This window comes from Lupinus angustifolius, chromosome LG13 (assembly GCF_001865875.1).
Source record: "Lupinus angustifolius cultivar Tanjil chromosome LG13, LupAngTanjil_v1.0, whole genome shotgun sequence".
NCBI lineage: Eukaryota > Viridiplantae > Streptophyta > Magnoliopsida > Fabales > Fabaceae > Lupinus > Lupinus angustifolius.
Window position 1 is genome coordinate 5,076,972 of NC_032021.1, and position 19,846 is coordinate 5,096,817.

General features: G+C 35.0%; 1 protein-coding gene and 1 pseudogene across 4 annotated transcripts; both read right to left on the reverse strand.

Moving 5' to 3' along the window:
- LOC109363300 (putative serine/threonine-protein kinase) lies at nucleotides 2,019–6,442 on the reverse strand. Of its 4 annotated transcripts, XM_019609515.1 has the most exons (8): nucleotides 6,256–6,442; nucleotides 4,926–5,081; nucleotides 4,737–4,859; nucleotides 4,468–4,583; nucleotides 4,142–4,352; nucleotides 3,706–3,943; nucleotides 3,036–3,186; nucleotides 2,019–2,613 (listed from the first exon to the last, which is right to left on the reverse strand). In XM_019609515.1, exons 3-8 carry the CDS (start codon nucleotides 4,807–4,809, stop codon nucleotides 2,248–2,250), a joined length of 1,155 nt encoding a protein of 384 aa, XP_019465060.1. In that variant the 5' UTR covers nucleotides 4,810–4,859; nucleotides 4,926–5,081; nucleotides 6,256–6,442; the 3' UTR covers nucleotides 2,019–2,247. The 4 variants fall into 4 exon arrangements, with proteins under 4 accessions (XP_019465060.1, XP_019465062.1, XP_019465061.1 ...); XM_019609517.1 differs by lacking the exon at nucleotides 6,256–6,442 and having other exon boundaries at nucleotides 4,468–4,574; nucleotides 4,926–5,306; XM_019609516.1 differs by lacking the exon at nucleotides 6,256–6,442 and having other exon boundaries at nucleotides 4,941–5,305.
- LOC109325713 overlaps nucleotides 11,406–19,846 on the reverse strand; it is an 18,237-nt pseudogene continuing 9,796 nt past the window's right edge.

The following is a 19,846-nucleotide window of genomic DNA, read 5'->3' on the forward strand; positions in this document are numbered from 1 at the left end:
TGGTAATTATATATTTATACTAATGTTATTTAATTTGATGTATGTTCTAGTATGATAAAATTAGGATATGCAAGAAACATTAGTTTAGTCTTATAAGGTTAAGATCTTTGTCATATGTACCTTCATGTGAACAAAAGGAATCAATGTTGTATAGTTATCATAAAAGATGAGAGAGGTAGAGTGTGTGTACCTACCTTAGATCAATATTTATATTCATTGAGAGACATTACATTTACTAGGATTTCTTGTTGATTAAGTTTCTCAATTAGATTATGTTATGTTTTAGATTCATACTAAATTATGGTGAATTAATTTCTTAATTTTGGTGTGTATCTCTCAATCAAATATTTATTCTTTAATGGTGATTTTCACGAGGTTATTTTATAGATTTATCTACAATATAAAATAAGTTGATCTTCTAACATGATTTTAAGATTATGATTAACACTTAATAATTTGATATCTAATTCAATATAAATTGTTATTATGACAATTTTAAGATAGCCAAACACTATATATATCATGGCTAGGGATGGCAAAATGGGGTTGGTCCGACGGGCCAACCCGTTCAGATAGGTGTTTTTAGCGGGTCGGACTGGAGTTTTAGTCCAAAAGCTCGTATTCAACCCGTTTTGGAAGCCCGTTTTTTAGATGGGCCATAGAGGACCGGAACGGGCTGGCCTGGCGGGCCAACATTAAGATTAAAGTTCATTTGTCTATCATGTTGTTCATTGCAATTAAGATTCAACTTTTACAATTTTAACTTATGTTTGGATGCTTAAGCATATAATTCTTCTTTCTCTTTGTAAAATGAACATTTAATATCTCATTATGTACTTATTGAACATTTAATATCTCATTATGTAGTTATCTATTATCTTCACTCTTATCCAATTATTGTACTTATTATTAGATAAATGTGGAATTTCACTGACAATTAAGGGTGTTTGAATCAAATTTAAACATTTAATTAATTGAAATGGAAAATTGAAAACTCAAACAGAACCACTGATTTTGATTCCTTTTGGAAAATTAATTGAATTCGACTGAGTTTCAATTTATATTTTTAATATAGTCGAATTCAAATTAAACTGAGTATTATATATATTTTATTGTGATTGATTTATAATATAATAATTTTGATTTTATACACTTTTTAAAACTTAGGAGTTATAAGCTCTATTGTGAACTTGAAGTCTAAAAATTTAAGACTATGGTGGTTTATTATTTAGAATTTACAAGTTTTGTACTAATACAATATGTTATTATGAGATTATGTCTTTTGTTTGTGATTTTTTGTTTTAAAAGACATTTATGAATTGTTTGAATTATTTATTTTTGTCTAAAAGTTTTAATGTGTATTTTGAAACAAAACAAAACGGGTCAGCCGGCCTGCCAGCCCTGCCAAATATGGGTCAGACTGGCATTTTGAGCCCTTTTAACAATAAGGGTCGGGCCGAGCCAGCCCATATTTTGACGGGCCAAAGGCGAGTCAAGCCGGACCTGCCCGTATTGTCACCCCTAATCATGGCCAAGATGTCATTTAAGAGTTCTTTATCCAAGACTTTCATTGGCCTTGTCTCCTAGCAAACCATAGTTTCATTTTAAATAAAAAAGATATAAATATATTTTTCCTTTATTTTTTTATAGCACTTCCCGAGGAGTATCAGTACACTATAATCTGGTTAAGGTGACAAGTCTAGAAGTTGGTCTATTTCAAATATTCTCCTTTTGTCCATTCAAAACTCCTTATCAAGACATCCCCTCAATCCTTCCTTATTATATCTTGTACTCTCCTTTTGCATGAGAACTCATTGTGGCGTATCAACAGTTTAAGTCAGACTCAGGTTTTGTCTGAAGGTTTTATCAAACCTTCACTCATAATAAGAGCCAGAATCTTTTCAGACCGAGGACTTCGAACGAGTATTTAAGATCCTTACCAGTGGGAGTCTAGACTTATTCCTTTCTAATGCTACCATTTCATTGCTCTATCCACCTTAAAATACAAAGGAGACATAGAAAAATGAAAAAAGAACTTCAAATTCGTCATTCGAGTACAGTCACGGTCCATATTTACAAGATGGTACATTTGCGAAACCTCCTAGTCAAGTAGCAACCAGAAAAAAGGAAAATAATAATAACTATGCAACTGTTGCAAGTTTTACATGAGATCACAAGCCACAGAAAAATGAAATAAAGTAATATTAAATCAAAGAACAAATCATAGTCGATTGAAGTTTATGTGATTTAATCATATTGTACAGTGAAGGTTGTATTTGCAGCAAATGACATAGTATTACCCTGGCTGTCTGAGGCAGAGGATGCACTGTATGAAGATGAAATCTTCATATCATCATTACCTTTTTGTTCTTTGACTTTGAGGTCCATAATATCTGATATCAAGCTTGGTTTTGTTATCTTACTTTCACCAACATCAATTTCTCCAATGAGCATCTTAACCACAGAAGACATGGATGGCCTGAGTTTTGGATTATCTTGAGTGCAAAGAAGGGCAATCTTCAGAATCCTACAAGCTTCTTCGGCATCGAAGAAGCCGTTTAGTGATATGTCTACCAGCCCTACCAATTCCCCCTGCTCATAAAGCTCCCATGTCTGTAAGGATAGAAACTTATATAAGAGTGCGTCCCAAAAATCTCATATATAATGCTGTAGAACATGACTAATTGATTACAGTTATGCAATGAAATGCCCGAGAACAAATGTGATGATTATGATTCAAGATTATGAATAAGTCACAACAACTGATTTCTTTTTCAAATTTTCATAATTCTTCTATGTTTTGCTTCTAAGTTAAAGTATATTCTACAATCATTTTTATCTGGCTTTTATGCTTAAAGAACAGAAGATATTTAAATTCTCTCACTTGTCATGTACTTCTGCATATATTATTTGTGTTTAACTACTACATATGGAATGAGCACACTTAAATATTCTGGACTTTCGGCTTTAAAAAATGAATACGGAGACTGGTTTAGTTGGAAAACTAATACAACTTGGAAATGGGACAGACATACCTTTTCCAGAATGAATTGATCTCCTATAGGTAATCTTGCATTTATGTTACATCTTCCACTGACTATCTCCACAAGAAGGACACCGAAGCTGTAAATATCTGCTTTTCGTGTCAATTGCCCCCTTATTGCATATTCCGGTGCCAAATAACCGCTAAAATAAAACATACAGCATTAAGTTCCAAATATTATTGGTGGAAAGGGGAGATAATATACATATGTGAACAGAAAAATAGAAGCTTTCCTCCTTATAGGTAAGGAATTGAAAGTTAAATGGAGATAATATATCCTGAAGAAAATATGTGTGCTTCCGATAAGTGAATTTAATTTATCAGGTTTAGAAGCACTGTCAATGATCAGGTTTAGTTGACACAAGAATTTTATGCCAGCCAGACTATTTATGTGACTTGTGTTACATTTACAGAATAGAAATCAGATTAACATCAAAATGGATTGATATAGGTTATTGTGGAACAACATCAATCTAGCCAACTAGATTTAAAATTTTCATATAATAACATGTAATTCTTAATAATCAGAATATATTCTAGTAGTGTTATATTCCATGCAAAAGTTGGATATTTTACTTTAAAACTGGGAAATCGAATTTGAGGGACCAAGTCATACTATTGAAAGGGTAGCCTGAATAAAGACCTTAAATTAGAATGCGTACATTGTTCCTGCTACACGTGTGCTGACATGAGTCAAGTGTGACGGAATAAGCTTTGCAAGACCAAAATCTGAAATCTTGGGTATAAGGTCTTTGTCAAGAAGAATATTGCTTGCTTTTATATCCCTATGAACAATATGTGGTCTTACTTCCTCGTGAAGAAAGGCAAGACCACGAGCAACCCCAATGCATATCCTACTTCGTGTTCTCCAATTGAACTGAATATCACTGTAACCTCCACCTGCAAGCGAAGAGTCGGGGTAAGATTTAAACTCAAAGACTAGTTAATAATAACAAGTCAGTGAAGTTGTTCTAAATGATGCAATACAAGCCTTTGTTCTCAAATTTCCTCAGAAAACAATGCCAAAACATGATCCTACGATATTCCGGAAAATAGATTTTAAGAGATAATTGTCCAAATAAAAATTATAATGCATACCTAGAAGGGTTTGTGCAAGGCTATTGTTCTCAAGGTAATTGTAGACTAATATTCTTTGATCTCCTTCCACACAACAACCATACAACTTAACCAAATTTTCATGCTCTATTTCCGATATCACGTTAATCTCTGTCAAGAATTCCCTCACCCCTTGTCTTGATTCAGCTGAAAGAACTTTTATAGCAGCAGCATTTCCGTCTCTCAACAATCCCTGATCATCCACCATAATATTGTTAAGGTTTCATTGATAAGGAAATGAAGGGAAAAAACAATGACCACACCATTTGATATGGTGATAGAAGCAATACTTGAAGTGGTTTAGTTACCTTATAGACAGAACCAAAACCACCCTCGCCGATTTTATTGGCTGAACTGAAATTATCACAGGCATTTCTTAATTCTTTGTAGGTGAAGATTCTTACGTTTTGAAGGCCTGAAAGTTCTGTCATGAATATTCAATTAACATAAATCACTGTAAACAGGTTTTTGTTGAATGCAATCATATTCCTTAAAATTATTCAACATTACTAAACTCAAACAATTCCAACTTAGTATTATCTTTGGTTATTTGTTATACAACATTTAGTTAATTTACCTTCATCTATGTCTGGATCTCGTCTAGCTACAGAAGACACCTTCTTACCACATAATAAAGGAAAACAAGTCATGGCTGCATAGAGTATTGTCTTCAAATCAAACTACTTCCAAGGTCACCTGGCTGAAGCATAAAAAATTGTCAATTTATAGAGTAGTAGATTGATACAATGAACAAGAAAATTGTTACCCAGGGCATTGTTACCACGGAGTCACATTGTTACTCGGGTATGAGAAGAGTGAAGAGCAGAGACACTACGTCTTGAACCAAAACCTTAAGGTAATGGTTCCATGGATCTTTTCCACATATAGACTATTTCACTTATATCCAATCTGGGACTTCACACTGGAATATGTCCAACAGAAAAGATAGCACGAAAACTTCAGCTCCTACAATACTAGAGCAGGACAAACTAAATTCATGATCATGGCATGCTATACAAGATGTGACATACAAAAAGTTATAACTGATGTTATATCTCAAACATTTTCATCAGTTTTCCAATGATAGTATTGAAAGAGAGTCCAGCCATAAAAGAGAAATAATGCAAAAGAATCTAAATCCTAGTCATATTTTAAGCTACAACTCAGCTTAGAGATTCATATTTTTGTTCTAGTAGAGCAAATTAAACTGATTTGGACAGTATTTTAAGTATAAACAAAATTCTCAGACATGTGAGGCCATCCTAGTAGAAGTATGTTTGAATCTGATTATTGTTCCAAAAGCAATAAGATCAAAAAACAAACAAATGGAATTTGATCAAACACACATATAATCTCTCTCACTCATCAACTCAATCCATGATTTTATGACTTCATTCTACACTCTTGCAATACCTTTCCACATCTGTATCTCAACCTCTAAACTCAGAATTTTCACAAATTGTTGTTTGAAACAGCTTAGTTTCAAATCAAAACCATTTTATGAATTGTACTCTATCTTTTTTATAATTCACTTTCTATAAGGGTCTGTTTGCGAGTTGGATTTTGGAGAGAAAGGAAGATAAATGGAAGACTTCAGAACCATGAAATACACTTGTGAGATGACTCTGAAGCATTTCCTTTCCTTTCCTTCCCCTCCAAAAGCCAACTCACAAATAGACGCTAAAACAACATGGTCTTGCATCTCATACTATGCTTAGGTAATAAATTCAGAATGGTTCAATTAGTGCAGTTTTTCACAGCTCAAGCCTCAAAGCATATTGAGAATGAATTTGTCAAACTGAAATCCTCAGGAAGTAAAAGTGTAAAACCACAAGAAGAAATCAGAAGCATAATTACAACATTTAAAGCACTAGGAAATTAAAAGTAGAAAAAATAATATTAACAAAAAGAACCTATAGCTACAGAAAAACACTGATCACTAATTCACTATCTTTCTCAGGCAACAACAAAAAATAAAACAGAACAAAAACCATGAATGAAGGGTAACCAATAGAAAACAGAACACAAGAATAAAATTGAAGGGAAGCAATAAGGAGAAAAATAAAAGAAAAGAACAATATATGAGTGAAACAAACCTTTGAAGCAAGCAAGGTGACAAGAAGAAAGAAAATAGAAAAGTGATATAATAGAGAATTAATTAAGAGAGATTGGTTTGGTGAAAAGGGAAGTGTTTCTCAGTGTCAGAAAAATTGAAGTTGTCAACTAAACTCATCTAGTACATTAATGGATACAGCTTGGCGTGTGAAAAGATATCTCTCTCATCATTGACCAAGACTAAATGCAGACTTCAACAATTATATTCTGACATGGTAAATATTTATATATAATTAGTGCATTATTTATTTATATCACTTTTATTTTAAAGTTAATATAAATAAAGAATGATATAATGATAATATAACAATCTGTTACATTATCAGCCTGATTTAATACATCTTTTTCCCTACTATAAAATAGATGGAAAACTAATGGAGACAAAAACTAGTATTATTCAGTTTATTATACTATCTAACTTTATTCTTTATCCAAATGTCAAAATTTAAACTCTCCACCACATATTCTTTGTTTAACAAAAGCAGAAGGAGAATGAAGGCTCTATTCTGGATTATAGGTCAAAACTTTGTGATGTTATTTCCTTAAATGGTGTGAAGAACATGTATAGACTTTCCTCTTTGACAAAGTTGAAGTTTTTTTATCAGTAAATAGTCTTCTCTGTAGTAAAATAGATGTCTGATGTCACTGAAGGTAATAAATATATTATTGCAGTAAAAAACATGACATCTGATATTATTGGAGTAAAAAAATATTACATCTCATATTATTACAGCAAAATTGGTCAAACCACCCGAATTAATGTACGTTATTCCGGTTTAACCTAGTTTGATTAGGTCTACAATAGCCAGTAACAGTCAGCAAATGGTTTGCCTTGTTAGATGAGATGGGATTGTCTATTATGTCTGATAATGATTGAACTAGTCCTAACATCATTGGTTTAAAGTATTATTCTTAAAAATATAATATATCTTTTAGGAGGGATTTAGTTACTCCATATATGATAGTACTCATCATCTTAGCCATCAATTTTAAGGGAAATAATGGTTTGATGGCTAGGATGAATAATAAATTTAAAATTTTTACTCTTGGAATAAATTTAAAAAACTTATTGTTGGAGTTAAGTAATCCATATTCTATATTTTTTCTATAAGTTTTTAGTTTTGTATGAGAATATATCTTTAGATTTTGCCTTGTCTCATCCAAGTATTTTTTTTTTCAATCAATTATCAGACAACTTATTAAATACTGTCTTTGTTCCATATCTTTTATTTCACATTTTTTTCAAATTGTTACAAAACTTTTGTAGTTTTACAAAAAAAAGATAATGTATATTAGAGGAACTTATTTAGTCAAATTATATTAATTCTTTAGATCATTTAAAAAATTTTAAACTATATGTATAATTATGTAATAAAAAAAATACATAAAAGACAGAGAGGATATATCTAGCGTATAATTAGTGTAAATCAATAATCACCAAGTAGTGTAAATTAATAACCACAAGTCCACAATAACTCCTTAAAATGAAGGCCATGTCTAAAAGTTGATCAAAAATATTTACCTTAAATCTATTTATGATTTTTTATCATTATTTTTGTTATTATTAAAAGTATCTTATCACCCGATCGATAATGAATATATCTTTTTTGCCGTGTAAATGTCTTTTCTAACAAACGTCGTTCACAAGAATCAAACTATTGACATTTCAGTCTTTATGGATCTAATATTATTAGATCAACATCTTGTTTGTGACATTCTTATTATTTTAATATATGAATATAACATTTCAATAAAATCTCATATTTACATTTAATACAAAATTAATATATTATAAACTACAGTACTACACATTCATATGAAGAGAGCACTCTTCGGAAATATTTATATAACAGTGTTTAAAAGACTTATTTATTTTCTTAGTCAAATGAACCTTTTGGGTTTAACTTTCTGTCCCATGTCGTAATTTATGTCCATACTCGTGATTCATGAACCTCGGACAGCCTTTCTTTTGATTTCTTATCAATTCTGTTGATTGGAATATTGTATTTTAACTTTTTATTCAATTGATTATTGTCAGCTCAAGATGTACACACTTTGATTAAAAGATTATCAGAAAATACTCAAAATAGTCCATGTATTAATAATTTGGGAGTTTGTATTGTTATGTGTCATTTTTTATCTAGGTTAATCACTATCAGTTTTTAAATAAAAGTTATATATATGAATGATAAATATGTATCTATTTTGTAAAAATAATAATATTTTTGGTACTATCAAGATTATTCTCTTATTTTTTGATAAGAAACTAATCTCTTTCAGAATTCCTGATTGTCCTTCTAACAAATGTATCTCCCAATAATCTAATATCGACATTAAGGATCTAGTGAAGTCTTACGTCATTAGACCAACGTCTTATTGATAAAAATAATAGTATATCAATATTAAATATATTGATATAAATTTGAATTCTCCAATATAATTCGAAAGTGTGGTTTCAATATTCAATAACAACACTCTGAACATAAAATATTTCTCAATTTCCTTATATCAAAGGAAATTCATTACTCGATTTATCATGTCTATTACTTTCTGTAATCATTATTACAAAATAAGAATGCAATTCACAAACATTTCATGAAGACCTTATTATATTAGGATTTATTTCAACGATTATGTCTTAATCATACAGTTTACCTATAAAAATAAACGTGAGTTACTAAACTATTTGAATGTTCAATTTTTAAAAAATGTATTCAATTACAACACTCGAATAAACACAATTGTGAAATACTCTTATTTAATATACAAAAGTACTATAATTCATAAATATACATGACAGACTACACGTTACAAACAATAGGAAAGCGGGTTGACAGGCACGGGAGTGCCTGTCAACACGCTAGTTGATATAAATGGAAAACATAAAATAAATACCCATGGAGTATTTTATGTATCTATATTTAATCTTTTATAACCTCTAATTTCATATTTGTCTATAATTCTATAATAATACTAATAAATATAAAATTACCCATGGAGTGCTTTAGGTTTTCCTATGGTAACTTTTATAACTTCTAATTTCATGTTTATATAAATTTCTATAACCCACCTATCTATATCTATACTATTAATAAAGCCAACACAAATAATAATCACTACCATGATAAAAAATTTATATTCCAAATTTATCTTTTGAACATCTCTTATTAATAACTAATATAAACTTTTTTCCATTGCTTTCATTTTTCATATTTATATATTATTAATTATTTATACACTCTCTTATTTTTATTTTCATTCTCTATTGAGTTAATATATTGCATTTTTATATTTAAATTGTTTTTCTTAAATAATATAATATGAAGTTGATATATTATATATAAGAAAAAATATAAATGATAATTGATTGATATGGAGTATTCATGTACATGCTAGTAGTAATAATAATAATAATATATAATAGTTCGTGGAATCATGGTTGAGCCGAGTTTACATTTCTCATTTTTCTAGAAGGTGACTTTATGTAAAAATAAACTATTTTTGTAACATCAGCATGGAGGAGAAGGAGTTGAAAAAAAATTATAAATTTATTAAAAATTGAGTATTTAATACATTAAAAATAATAGATTTCTATATTTTTCAAGTTTCGTATATTTATTTATTTATTTATTAATCGATCTCTTGTGTATGTTAAATTGTTAATGAATAATACTAATGCCCTAGTCAATTTATGCATCCTTCTCCAAGTCATTAGTTCTGTGGTAAACCCCACAAAGGGATTTTCCTCTTTTTATTTTCCCACATCTATAAATGCAGCCAATCGACTTGATGCTTAACATTGCAAGATATAATATCCTCATTCGATTAATTGTATACAACATGAGAAAACTTTATATGTTTTTTGATGCTTATGCAAGTTTTTCAACCTTTCTAACATACCAAGTAAATAGCCACAGTTTCTGAATTTAGAGGTTAACTACTTCATTTGGAGTGAATAGTATTCATGAATGAAAATTTAGTGGCCGAAAAATGAAGTTGATAAATGGTCTATAAAGTTTTCTTCCATGATAAAATTTTATGTTCAACTTCTGAACAATTCATCATTTTATTTGCACTTAGAATCAATTATGTACACACCTAGTTATGTCGTCTAATTCAAGTAACTCACCCTAGCTAATAGGATGAAGACATTATTATTGTAGTAATTTATCTTATCAAAATATTTTTAATGACTACTCCGAACCAAACTATTTTTCTAAATAAATCTTTAATTATTTATTTTCTGTAGCATTAGATTGGTTAGAGAACAAAATTGCAGGATCATTTAAACAAATTGGTAAATACCCCTTCCCTGATTATTTATTTTTTGTATATCTTGTGGGTTTCGTCTCATTTACATAATACTTTGCAATATCATCAAATCAATTTCTACTGTACATCCAATTCCACGTGGCAAACCGTCAATATTAACCATATGAGTAAATTACACTGACCCCCTGAGTTTTAGTGAAATTACACAAATCACCCCTCACTTTTCTACACCTACACAAACCTCCCCTAGTTTTTAAACTTTTGACCACCCCTGCATAAGAAATAAATGTAATATTTTAAACAAAAAATGTGATAAATGCAATTAAGCTGAACAAAACATGATATATCGTGGACACAAGTCCAAATAATATGTGTCAATATTTCTTTATTATTTTTGGTTCGTTACACTATATTTTAAGAGCGATTTAAACAATATTTCTTTAGAATTGTTGATGCATTTCGTAATAAAAAATAGTAAAGATACATTGATTTGTATATTATTTAGTTGTCTACACAATATATTTAACTTAATTACATTTATCACATTTTTTGTTTAAAGGATTACACTTATTTCTTATGCAGGGGTAGTCAGTGTAATGAAAGTATAAAAACTAGGGGAGGTTTGTGTAGGTGTAAAAAAGTGAAGGGTGGTTTGTGTAAATTCACTAAAACTGAGGGGGTGTCAGTGTAATTTACTCTAAACATATCAATTTTTAATGTTGTGAATATTTTTAATAAACGGACCTAATGTTATAATATTAATATCTACTATGTGAAAATTTTGAATTGGATTATGCATATATGATGCAATTTAATTGTCCAACCGATTACTGGAAATATCTGGACGACATTTTTCTTTTACCTGTGTTCAGTCTAGCTTTTAACAACAATAGTAGGTTCACCAACTAACAAGATCAAAAAGAGAGAAAAACGAACAGAAAATGCATGCAATAGGAATAATTATGGCAGTAAATGGGAACCAAACATAGAAATCAAGGTGCCTTGATTACACACATTGGACCCTTTTCTGTATTTGCCATGCTTCTCATGCCATTGGCTTCATTAATATTTACCAATGGAACAGGATGAATCAAAAAAATGATCTAATGATCAAAGCCTCCTCCACCTTCATTGATTTTCAGACATGACAAGAATTTGCTTGCTTATCATTGATTTTCCTCAAATATATCATCATCTTGATAGAGTATTGGACTATTCTTCGTGTATGCATGGCTTGTTTGGTTAGTTCCATCTATCAAGGATGACCGAACTACCTGCAAATTCGTTCATTCTTTTTCTTCATGATTTTGATAAGTATACATATCTAGAATACAGTACCACTGAATTTCAAAAGGTTTATACCTGCAAATACAATCAATTGCACCTTTTATCAGTTAACCATAAACTTGTAAGTTGCAATACATGTGTGCGGATGCAAGTGATAACATATGGGCATCACTAATCTGCCAAATCTTTAATCTGATGAATCCTAGCTTATTACTTGATAGGAACCAACCAAATAAAGAAAGAATTGGCAGAGAATTTAGGGAAAACAAGTGCAGAATGTATTTACTGATAGTAGGAAAAAGAAAAGTGCAGAGTATAAGGTACAGAAATGACTTATTAATGTGATGACAGAAACACAATACAAGAGGAATAATTTCCTTCTCCCAGTGACACAGTCACCCCCCTAATTTCCCCAAATGATTGCCTGCCTTATTCGTACCCCTCTCTGTCCTCATATTCACCTTCTTACTCTGATTCTAGGATCTTCCTAACCAACCAACTCTTCCCACGTGTCTGGTTAGTTAGAGTCATGTGTCACAAGCCCATTTTTCTTCCTTTTCCGGTATACCTTTACTCTCTTTCTTTCTTCTCTGAAATACCCTTCTAATTGGAGGCCTAACAATACCCTCCCCAACGAGTAACACCTTGTCCTCAAGGTGAAAATCAGGAAAGGTAGTTTGAACAAGTGTAAAATCCTCCCAAGTGCTGTCATGTTCTGGAATATCAGCCCATTTAATCAACACTTCTGTTTTACCATTCAATAACTTGCGACTAGACAACACTTTTTCTGGAACCACTTGCAATTCCCAATCTTCCGTCAAGCCCACCGGAATTTGCTGACACGACACACTAGTAGGAGGGGCGTGTTTGAGCTGTGAGACATGAAAAACTGGGTGCACCCGTGAGTAATCTGGTAATTGCAACCGATAAGCGACGACTCCCACTCGTTCCATTATCGAGAAAGGGCCATAGAAGCGAGGACTCAACTTCTCATTACCTTTCTGTCTCAACGATCTCAGCTTGTAAGGATGAGCCTTTAAATAGACCTTGTCCCCTACTTGATACTCCACTTCTCTTCTGTTCTTGTCGGCTTGAATCCTCATACGCTGTTGGGCTTTAGCCAAGTTGGCCTTAAGCGCTTCAAGCATATTGTCTCTTTCAGTTAACAAGGTATCAACATCAGCCACTATTGTGCTCTCATTGCGAAAAGGGATTATAGTAGGAGGGTCCCTGCCATACAACGCCTTAAACGGGCACATGCTAATAGATGCATTAAAAGAACAATTGAACCATAATTCTGCCCAGGGCAACCACTTAAACCACTGCCTTGGGTGCTCAGTGACAAAGCATCTTAAGTATGTTTCCAGCATCCTATTGATGACTTCCGTTTGACCATCCGTTTGTGGATGGTAAGCGGAACTAAAACGCAGCTTGGTGCCTGCTAATCGAAAGAGTTCCTTCCAAAACAAGCTAATAAAAACTCTATCCCGATCAGAAACAATTGAGCTAGGGAAACCATGTAAACGAATTACCTCCTTAACAAATGCTTGAGCAACATCCTTGGCCGTATAGGGGTGAAGTAGGGGAATAAAGTGGGCAAACATACTCAATCTGTCTACTACCACCATAATTGTGTCTGCCCCTTTTGTTTTCGGTAATCCACCGATGAAGTCCATTGAAACGTCTTCCCAAACGTAGTTGGGAATAGGGAGAGGTTGGATTAAACCGGCAGGCTTCAATGCCTGGTACTTGTTTTGCTGACAGATTGCACACTCTGCCACAAACTTTGCAATATCCCGTCGCATACCCTTCCACTGAAAAACCATTGCCAATCGCTTATAGGTTCTGGTCACTCCCGAATGACCTCCCCATGGTGAGGCATGAAACTCTTCTAACAGTAGAGGAATACGAATGGAGTTGTTGGGTAACACTAGCCGCCCCTTGTACCACAAGCACACTTTTGAAAGAGAATACAATGGATGAGATTTAGGATCTTGAACAACCTCTTGTAGGAGCTGTCTCATCTTTTCATCAGCAAGAATTTCCTCTGCTAATTCCATCAAGTCAACATTGGTAACTAGAGATGTGGATTTGTACTCCATAACTCTTGATAATGCATCTGCCACTCTATTTTCAGATCCGAGCTTGTAATGAATTTCAAAATCGAATCCCATCAACTTGGTGACCCATTTTAATTGATCCCCCGCCAGAACTCGTTGCTCCAGTAGAAACTTAAGACTTTTTTGATCGGTTCTAATAATAAAATGGTGCCCCAACAGATATTGGTGCCACTTCTGAACTGCAAAGACAATGGCCATCAACTCCCTTTCATAAACTGATTTCATTTTTTCCCTCTCGGACAGTGCTTGACTCACAAACGCAAGAGGTCTGCCTTGTTGCATAAGGACTGCCCCAATACCAAATCCAGATGCGTCCATCTCAATTTCAAATGGTACCGTGAAATCCGGCAAGGCAAGTGTCGGCAAACCTTCCATAGATTGTTTAAGTTCTTCAAACGCCTTTTGAGCCTCATTTGACCAGAAAAACTTGTTCTTCTTCAATAAGTGTGTCAATGGTTTAGCAATCACTCCATAGTTTTTGACAAAACTTCGATAATAACCCGTGAGACCTAAAAACCCTCTCAAGCTTCTAATATCCCTCGGGGTTGGCCACTGTTTCATGGCTGTAATTTTATCTGGATCTGCTTGGATGCCCTCTCCCGAGATGAAGTGTCCCAAATACTCCAATTTGACAGCTCCAAAACAGCACTTCTTATAATTCACCCACAACCTGTGTTCCCGAGAGTTTGAAATACTTTCTGCAAATGATCATGATGAGTATCCATGTCACGACTATACACCAAGATATCATCGAAAAATACTAACACAAACTTCCTCAAATAAGGTTTCAAAACGTCATTCATAAGTGCCTGAAAAGTGGAAGGCGCGTTGGTGAGCCCAAACGGCATCACCATGTATTCATAATGACCTTCATGGGTACGAAACGCAGTTTTCGGAATGTCTTCTTCCTTCATCCGAATCTGATAGTACCCTGATTTCAGATCCAATTTAGAGAAAAGAGTAGCTCCTCCCAACTCATCCAACAATTCTTCTATTATGGGAATTGGGAATTTGTTAGGCACCGTCACGGTATTGAGAGCTCTATAGTCCACACAGAATTGCCATCCTCCATCCTTCTTTTTTACCAAAATCAATGGGATTGAAAATGGGCTCACACTGGGCCTGATCATTCCTGCATCCAACATATCCCTCACAAACTTCTCAATCTCTGCCTTATAGCTATGAGGATGTCTATAAGGTCGTATGTTTGGAATTTCCGCATCTTCCTTAAGCACAATAGCATGGCCACACAGTCTATGAGGTGGCAAACCTTTAGGGTCTTGAAAAATGTCACCAAATTCATTGATGAGCGGCTGAATACTGCAAGGAACGTTCACCTCCGACGAACACATCATACTCATCATCCCAAATTCCACATAGTACGCTTCTGCTTCATTCCGCATCTCTTTCATTATAGCTTTCACAGATGCTACTGTTCTGGATAAGGCCGGATCCCCTCTTACTTCAATGATCTTCCCCTTGTCTTGAATTTCCAACAAATAATGCCCCAAATCTGCACTGAATTTGCCGAGGCTCTTCAACCACTCATACCCCAAAATGACATCCACACCCACTAAGTCAAATAAATAGAAATCCTGGGTAACCTTTAGAGTTGGAAGGTGGAGTTCCACTTCTCTGCACACGCCCCGGCTTCCTAAGCGTTGTCCATTCCCCACTTCGACAAAATAACCTTGCGTGTTTTCCGTCGGAATCTTCATTTCTTCTAGTATTCCTGGGGCTAAGAAATTATGGGAAGCCCCAGAATCCACCATTACAATGACTTTACGACCCTTAATGGTTCCCCACAGCTTCAATGAATTTTTCGACGTCATCCCCGCAATACTACTCACATTCAACTGTAAATTGAGTTCCTTCGTTGTTTCTTTTTCGGTTGCGTCGTCTTCTTCTTTCCCTTCGTCTTGCCCCAACAAAATGACATGGAGTTGTTTATTTCGACAAACGTGGCCTGGAAAATATCTCTCATCACAACGGAAGCATAGACTTCTTCTCCTCTTCTCATTCTCTTCCTCTTTAGTAAGCCTTTTGAACCCTATCCCTCTCCGATTTCCACTGGAATTTTCTCCTTCGCGTAAAATGGTTCCCCCTTTGTATTGGTGTTTTCAGAATTCCCCAAATGGGAACGTGAATTTTCCCTATGACCAGACGTATTATGGGCCTCATGAAAGGTTTCTTTGAAATCTTGGGCCCCGGCCCAACGTCCCCCCAAAGCAGTTTTAGTAAACCCGGGTCCATTATTGCGAGACGGGTATCCATGAGACCGACCCAGAACTCGGTTCCTCTCTTCTACCCTTTGAGCCACCTCCATTAACTCATTCAGATCACCCGAACTCATCAGCCTAACTCCTGCTTTAATCTCCTCCTTAAGGCCATTCATAAAAACTCCCTTCATGAATTCTTCATCTGCAAAACGGAGGGGGGCAGAACGTAGTTCAAAATGCTCCCTGTATTCCATGATTGTTCCCCGCTGTTTCAATCCCATCAATGCCTCATATGGGTTTTCCGACGAAGCTACCTGAAATCGGCTCATCAAGGCTTGCCGAAATAGAGGCCACCTTACCGCTACCACCATACGTGATTCCCACCATTGATACCAGTTCAACGCCTTCCCTTCCAAACATACTACTGCAGTGTCTACCTTCTCTTCTTCTAGGATTCGATTGATTTCAAAGTAACGCTCAACTCTATACACCCACCCATGGGGATCTTCTCCGGTGAAGTATGGGACCTCAACCCTCTTCACTCGCTCCCCCCTCCTTGTTTCCTCGTCGCCATTGTAAAAAGATAAAAAGATGAATATACTTCAAAACTTTATTGATTAATATTTGATTGAATACAAAGGAGAAGGCTTATCTCTTTAAATAAGAGATAGCAAAACAGAAAGAGGAAATCAGTAACTAACATAAGTTAGTTACTGAAATAACAACCTAACAACTAATTAGGCATGTGATTAATTGGGTTATTGAGCATGTGACTAATAACCCAATTTACTCAGCATAGAAAATATAAGAATAACTAATTGTTATTCTCTAATATACCCCCCTGAAACTGAGGGTAGTTGACTAAGGATGCTGAGTCAACAACTCTGAGTTGCTTTCTTAGGTTTAGAAACTTATCAGTGGCCAAATGCTTGGTGAGCACATCTGCTGTCTGAAATTCAGAAGGGATGTGTTTCACTTTAAGAGTCTTAGCCTGAATCCTATCCCTCACAAAAAATAGGTCAAGTTCTATGTGTTTAGTCCTATTATGAAGCACAGGATTGTGAGACATGCTCACTGTGCTTAGATTGTCACATAGAATGAGAGGAACATGATGAGGGATCTTGAGTTCAGAAAACAAGGACTCAACCCAAATCATTTCTTGAGCAGCAAGAGCAAGGCTCCTGTATTCAGCTTCAGTGCTGGATCTGGAGATTGTTTGCTGCTTCTTGGACCACCAAGTAACTAGATTAGGACCAACAAATAAACAAGCCCCTGAAATGGACTTCCTGTCATCAAGGTCAGTGGCCCAATCTGCATCACATAGAGCTGTGAGTTTGATAGGAATAGAAGAATGAGGAGCAGCAGGTTTGAGATGCATGCCAAGATGAAGAGTGCCTTGTAGATATCTTAGGATCCTCTTGACAGCAACCCAATGTTGTTCCAGAGGATTGCTCATGAATTGACATACCCTGTTAACACTATAAGCCAAGTCAGGTCTTGTAATAGTGGCATATTGAAGAGCTCCAACTATTGACATGTACATAGTAGGGTTATCAAAGGCTCTTGAGTCTGTTTTGGTAAGTCTGCAAGTGGTTGCCATAGGGGTGATACTAGGCTTGGCAGATTCCATAGAAGCTTTGCTGAGCAGGTCTCTGATGTATTTAGTTTGAGTGAGAAACAGAGTACCATCCCTGATATGTTTAACTTCAATGCCCAGAAAATAGTCCAAGTTACCTAGTTTCTTAAGAGCAAAGGCAGTGCTGAGTTTGTCCACAAGGGCAGATATTTTTGAGGTTGAAGTACCAGTGATGATTATGTCATCAACATAGACTAGAACAAACAGTTGGTAGGTATTGGTGAGTGAGATAAATAGAGAATTATCACATTTGCTAGGCTGAAATCCTAAATGAAGGAGAGTGCTCTTGAATTTCTCAAACCATTGCCTAGGAGCTTGTTTGAGACCATATAAGGCCTTGTGTAACCTGCACACAGTGTTGTTGTCACCATTATGAAAACCAATAGGTTGAGTCATATATACCTCCTCATGAAGAGCACCATTTAGGAAAGCATTGTTGATGTTTAGTTGTTGAATGGACCAACCATAAGTGACAGCTAAGGTGAGGAGAATTTTGATAGTGATAGGTTTGATGACAGGGGAAAATGTCTCATTGTAGTCAATTCCAGGAATTTGATGAAATCCCTTAGCAACAAGCCTGGCTTTGTACTTGGCAATGGAACCATCAGGATTTTCCTTAACCCTAAATACCCATTTGCACCCAATGGCCTTCTTATGAGGAGGTAAGGCACCTAGGGACCAAGTGCCTAGCTTTTGCAGTGCATCAAATTCTTCCTGCATGGCTGCCTTCCAAACTGGATTGAGAAGAGCCTTTTTGGGAGTAGAGGGTTCAGTGTGAGCCAAGAAGAGGCTTGCAAGACTGCGTAAAATAGACTTACTGGTGCCATCCTTAGACCTGGTTGTCATAGGATGAGAGGGAGGAGGTGGAGGTAGAGAAGTAAAGGAGGAAGGGCTGGATCCAGTGGGCGAGGGTAGGTCAAAGGAGGGTGAAGTAACATGGTTATGGCTAGAGTGTGTAAATTCAGTAGTAGGGTGTAGGGTAGGTGATAAGGGAGTATTAGGTTGGGTATATGAGGTTGCTGAAGGAGTAGGATTTGGTGCTAATTGAGTAGGATGTGTTGGTGCAAGGTTGGTAGGAGAGGTATGGATGTGGTTAGGTAAGTGAGTTAGAGAGGGTGACAAATGATCAGTGATGTTAGGAGAGCCAAGTATGGAACTGTTTTTGAAGGGAAAAGCTGATTCATTGAATTTAACATCCTTGGAGATGTATAATCTTCCATCCTTGGATAGACATTTGTATCCTTTGTGCATAGATGAATACCCTAAGAAAGTGCATTCAGTTGTCTTGTAGTCAAGCTTGTGGGTGTTGTATGGTCTGAGTAGAGGGAAACAAGCACATCCAAAGACTCTCAAAGCTGTATAATCTGGAGCAGATCCAAATAGGTGGAAGTGAGGTGATTTATTGTTGAGGGTGGCAGAGGGTAGTTTGTTGATGAGGTACACAGCAGTAGTGAAGGCATATTCCCAGAATGATTGAGGTAGGCCAGCATGAGCTAATAAAGTCAGGCCTGTTTCAACTATGTGTCTGTGTTTTCTTTCCACTGTGCCCTGTTGATGATGAGTGTGGGGGCAGGACAATCTGTGGAGGATGCCTAGGGTGGATAGGTAGTTAGTGAATGGTCTGAATTCTCCCCCTCCATCAGTTTGAACAGCCTTGATGTGTTTGTTAAACTGAGTGAGAACCAGTTTGGTAAAATTTTTGAAGATGGTAAGGGTTTCAGATTTTTGTTTAAGTAAAAATATCCAAGTATGTTTGGTTTTGGCATCTACAATAGAAAGATAGTATTTAAAACCAAACTCAAAGATTACTGGTGAGGGGCCTCATAGGTCTAAGTAAAGTAAATCCAAAGCATTAGAGTAAGTGGTGATGGAGGTAGGAGAGTGAAGTCTATGAGACTTGCCATAACAACATGCATTGCAAAAATTAGGAACAGTTTTATTTGAATGAGAAATATTACAAGTGGAAAGGACATTGTTTACAACAGAGGTGTGAGCATGTCCTAAACGACAATGCCACAAGAAATCAGTAGAAAAATGC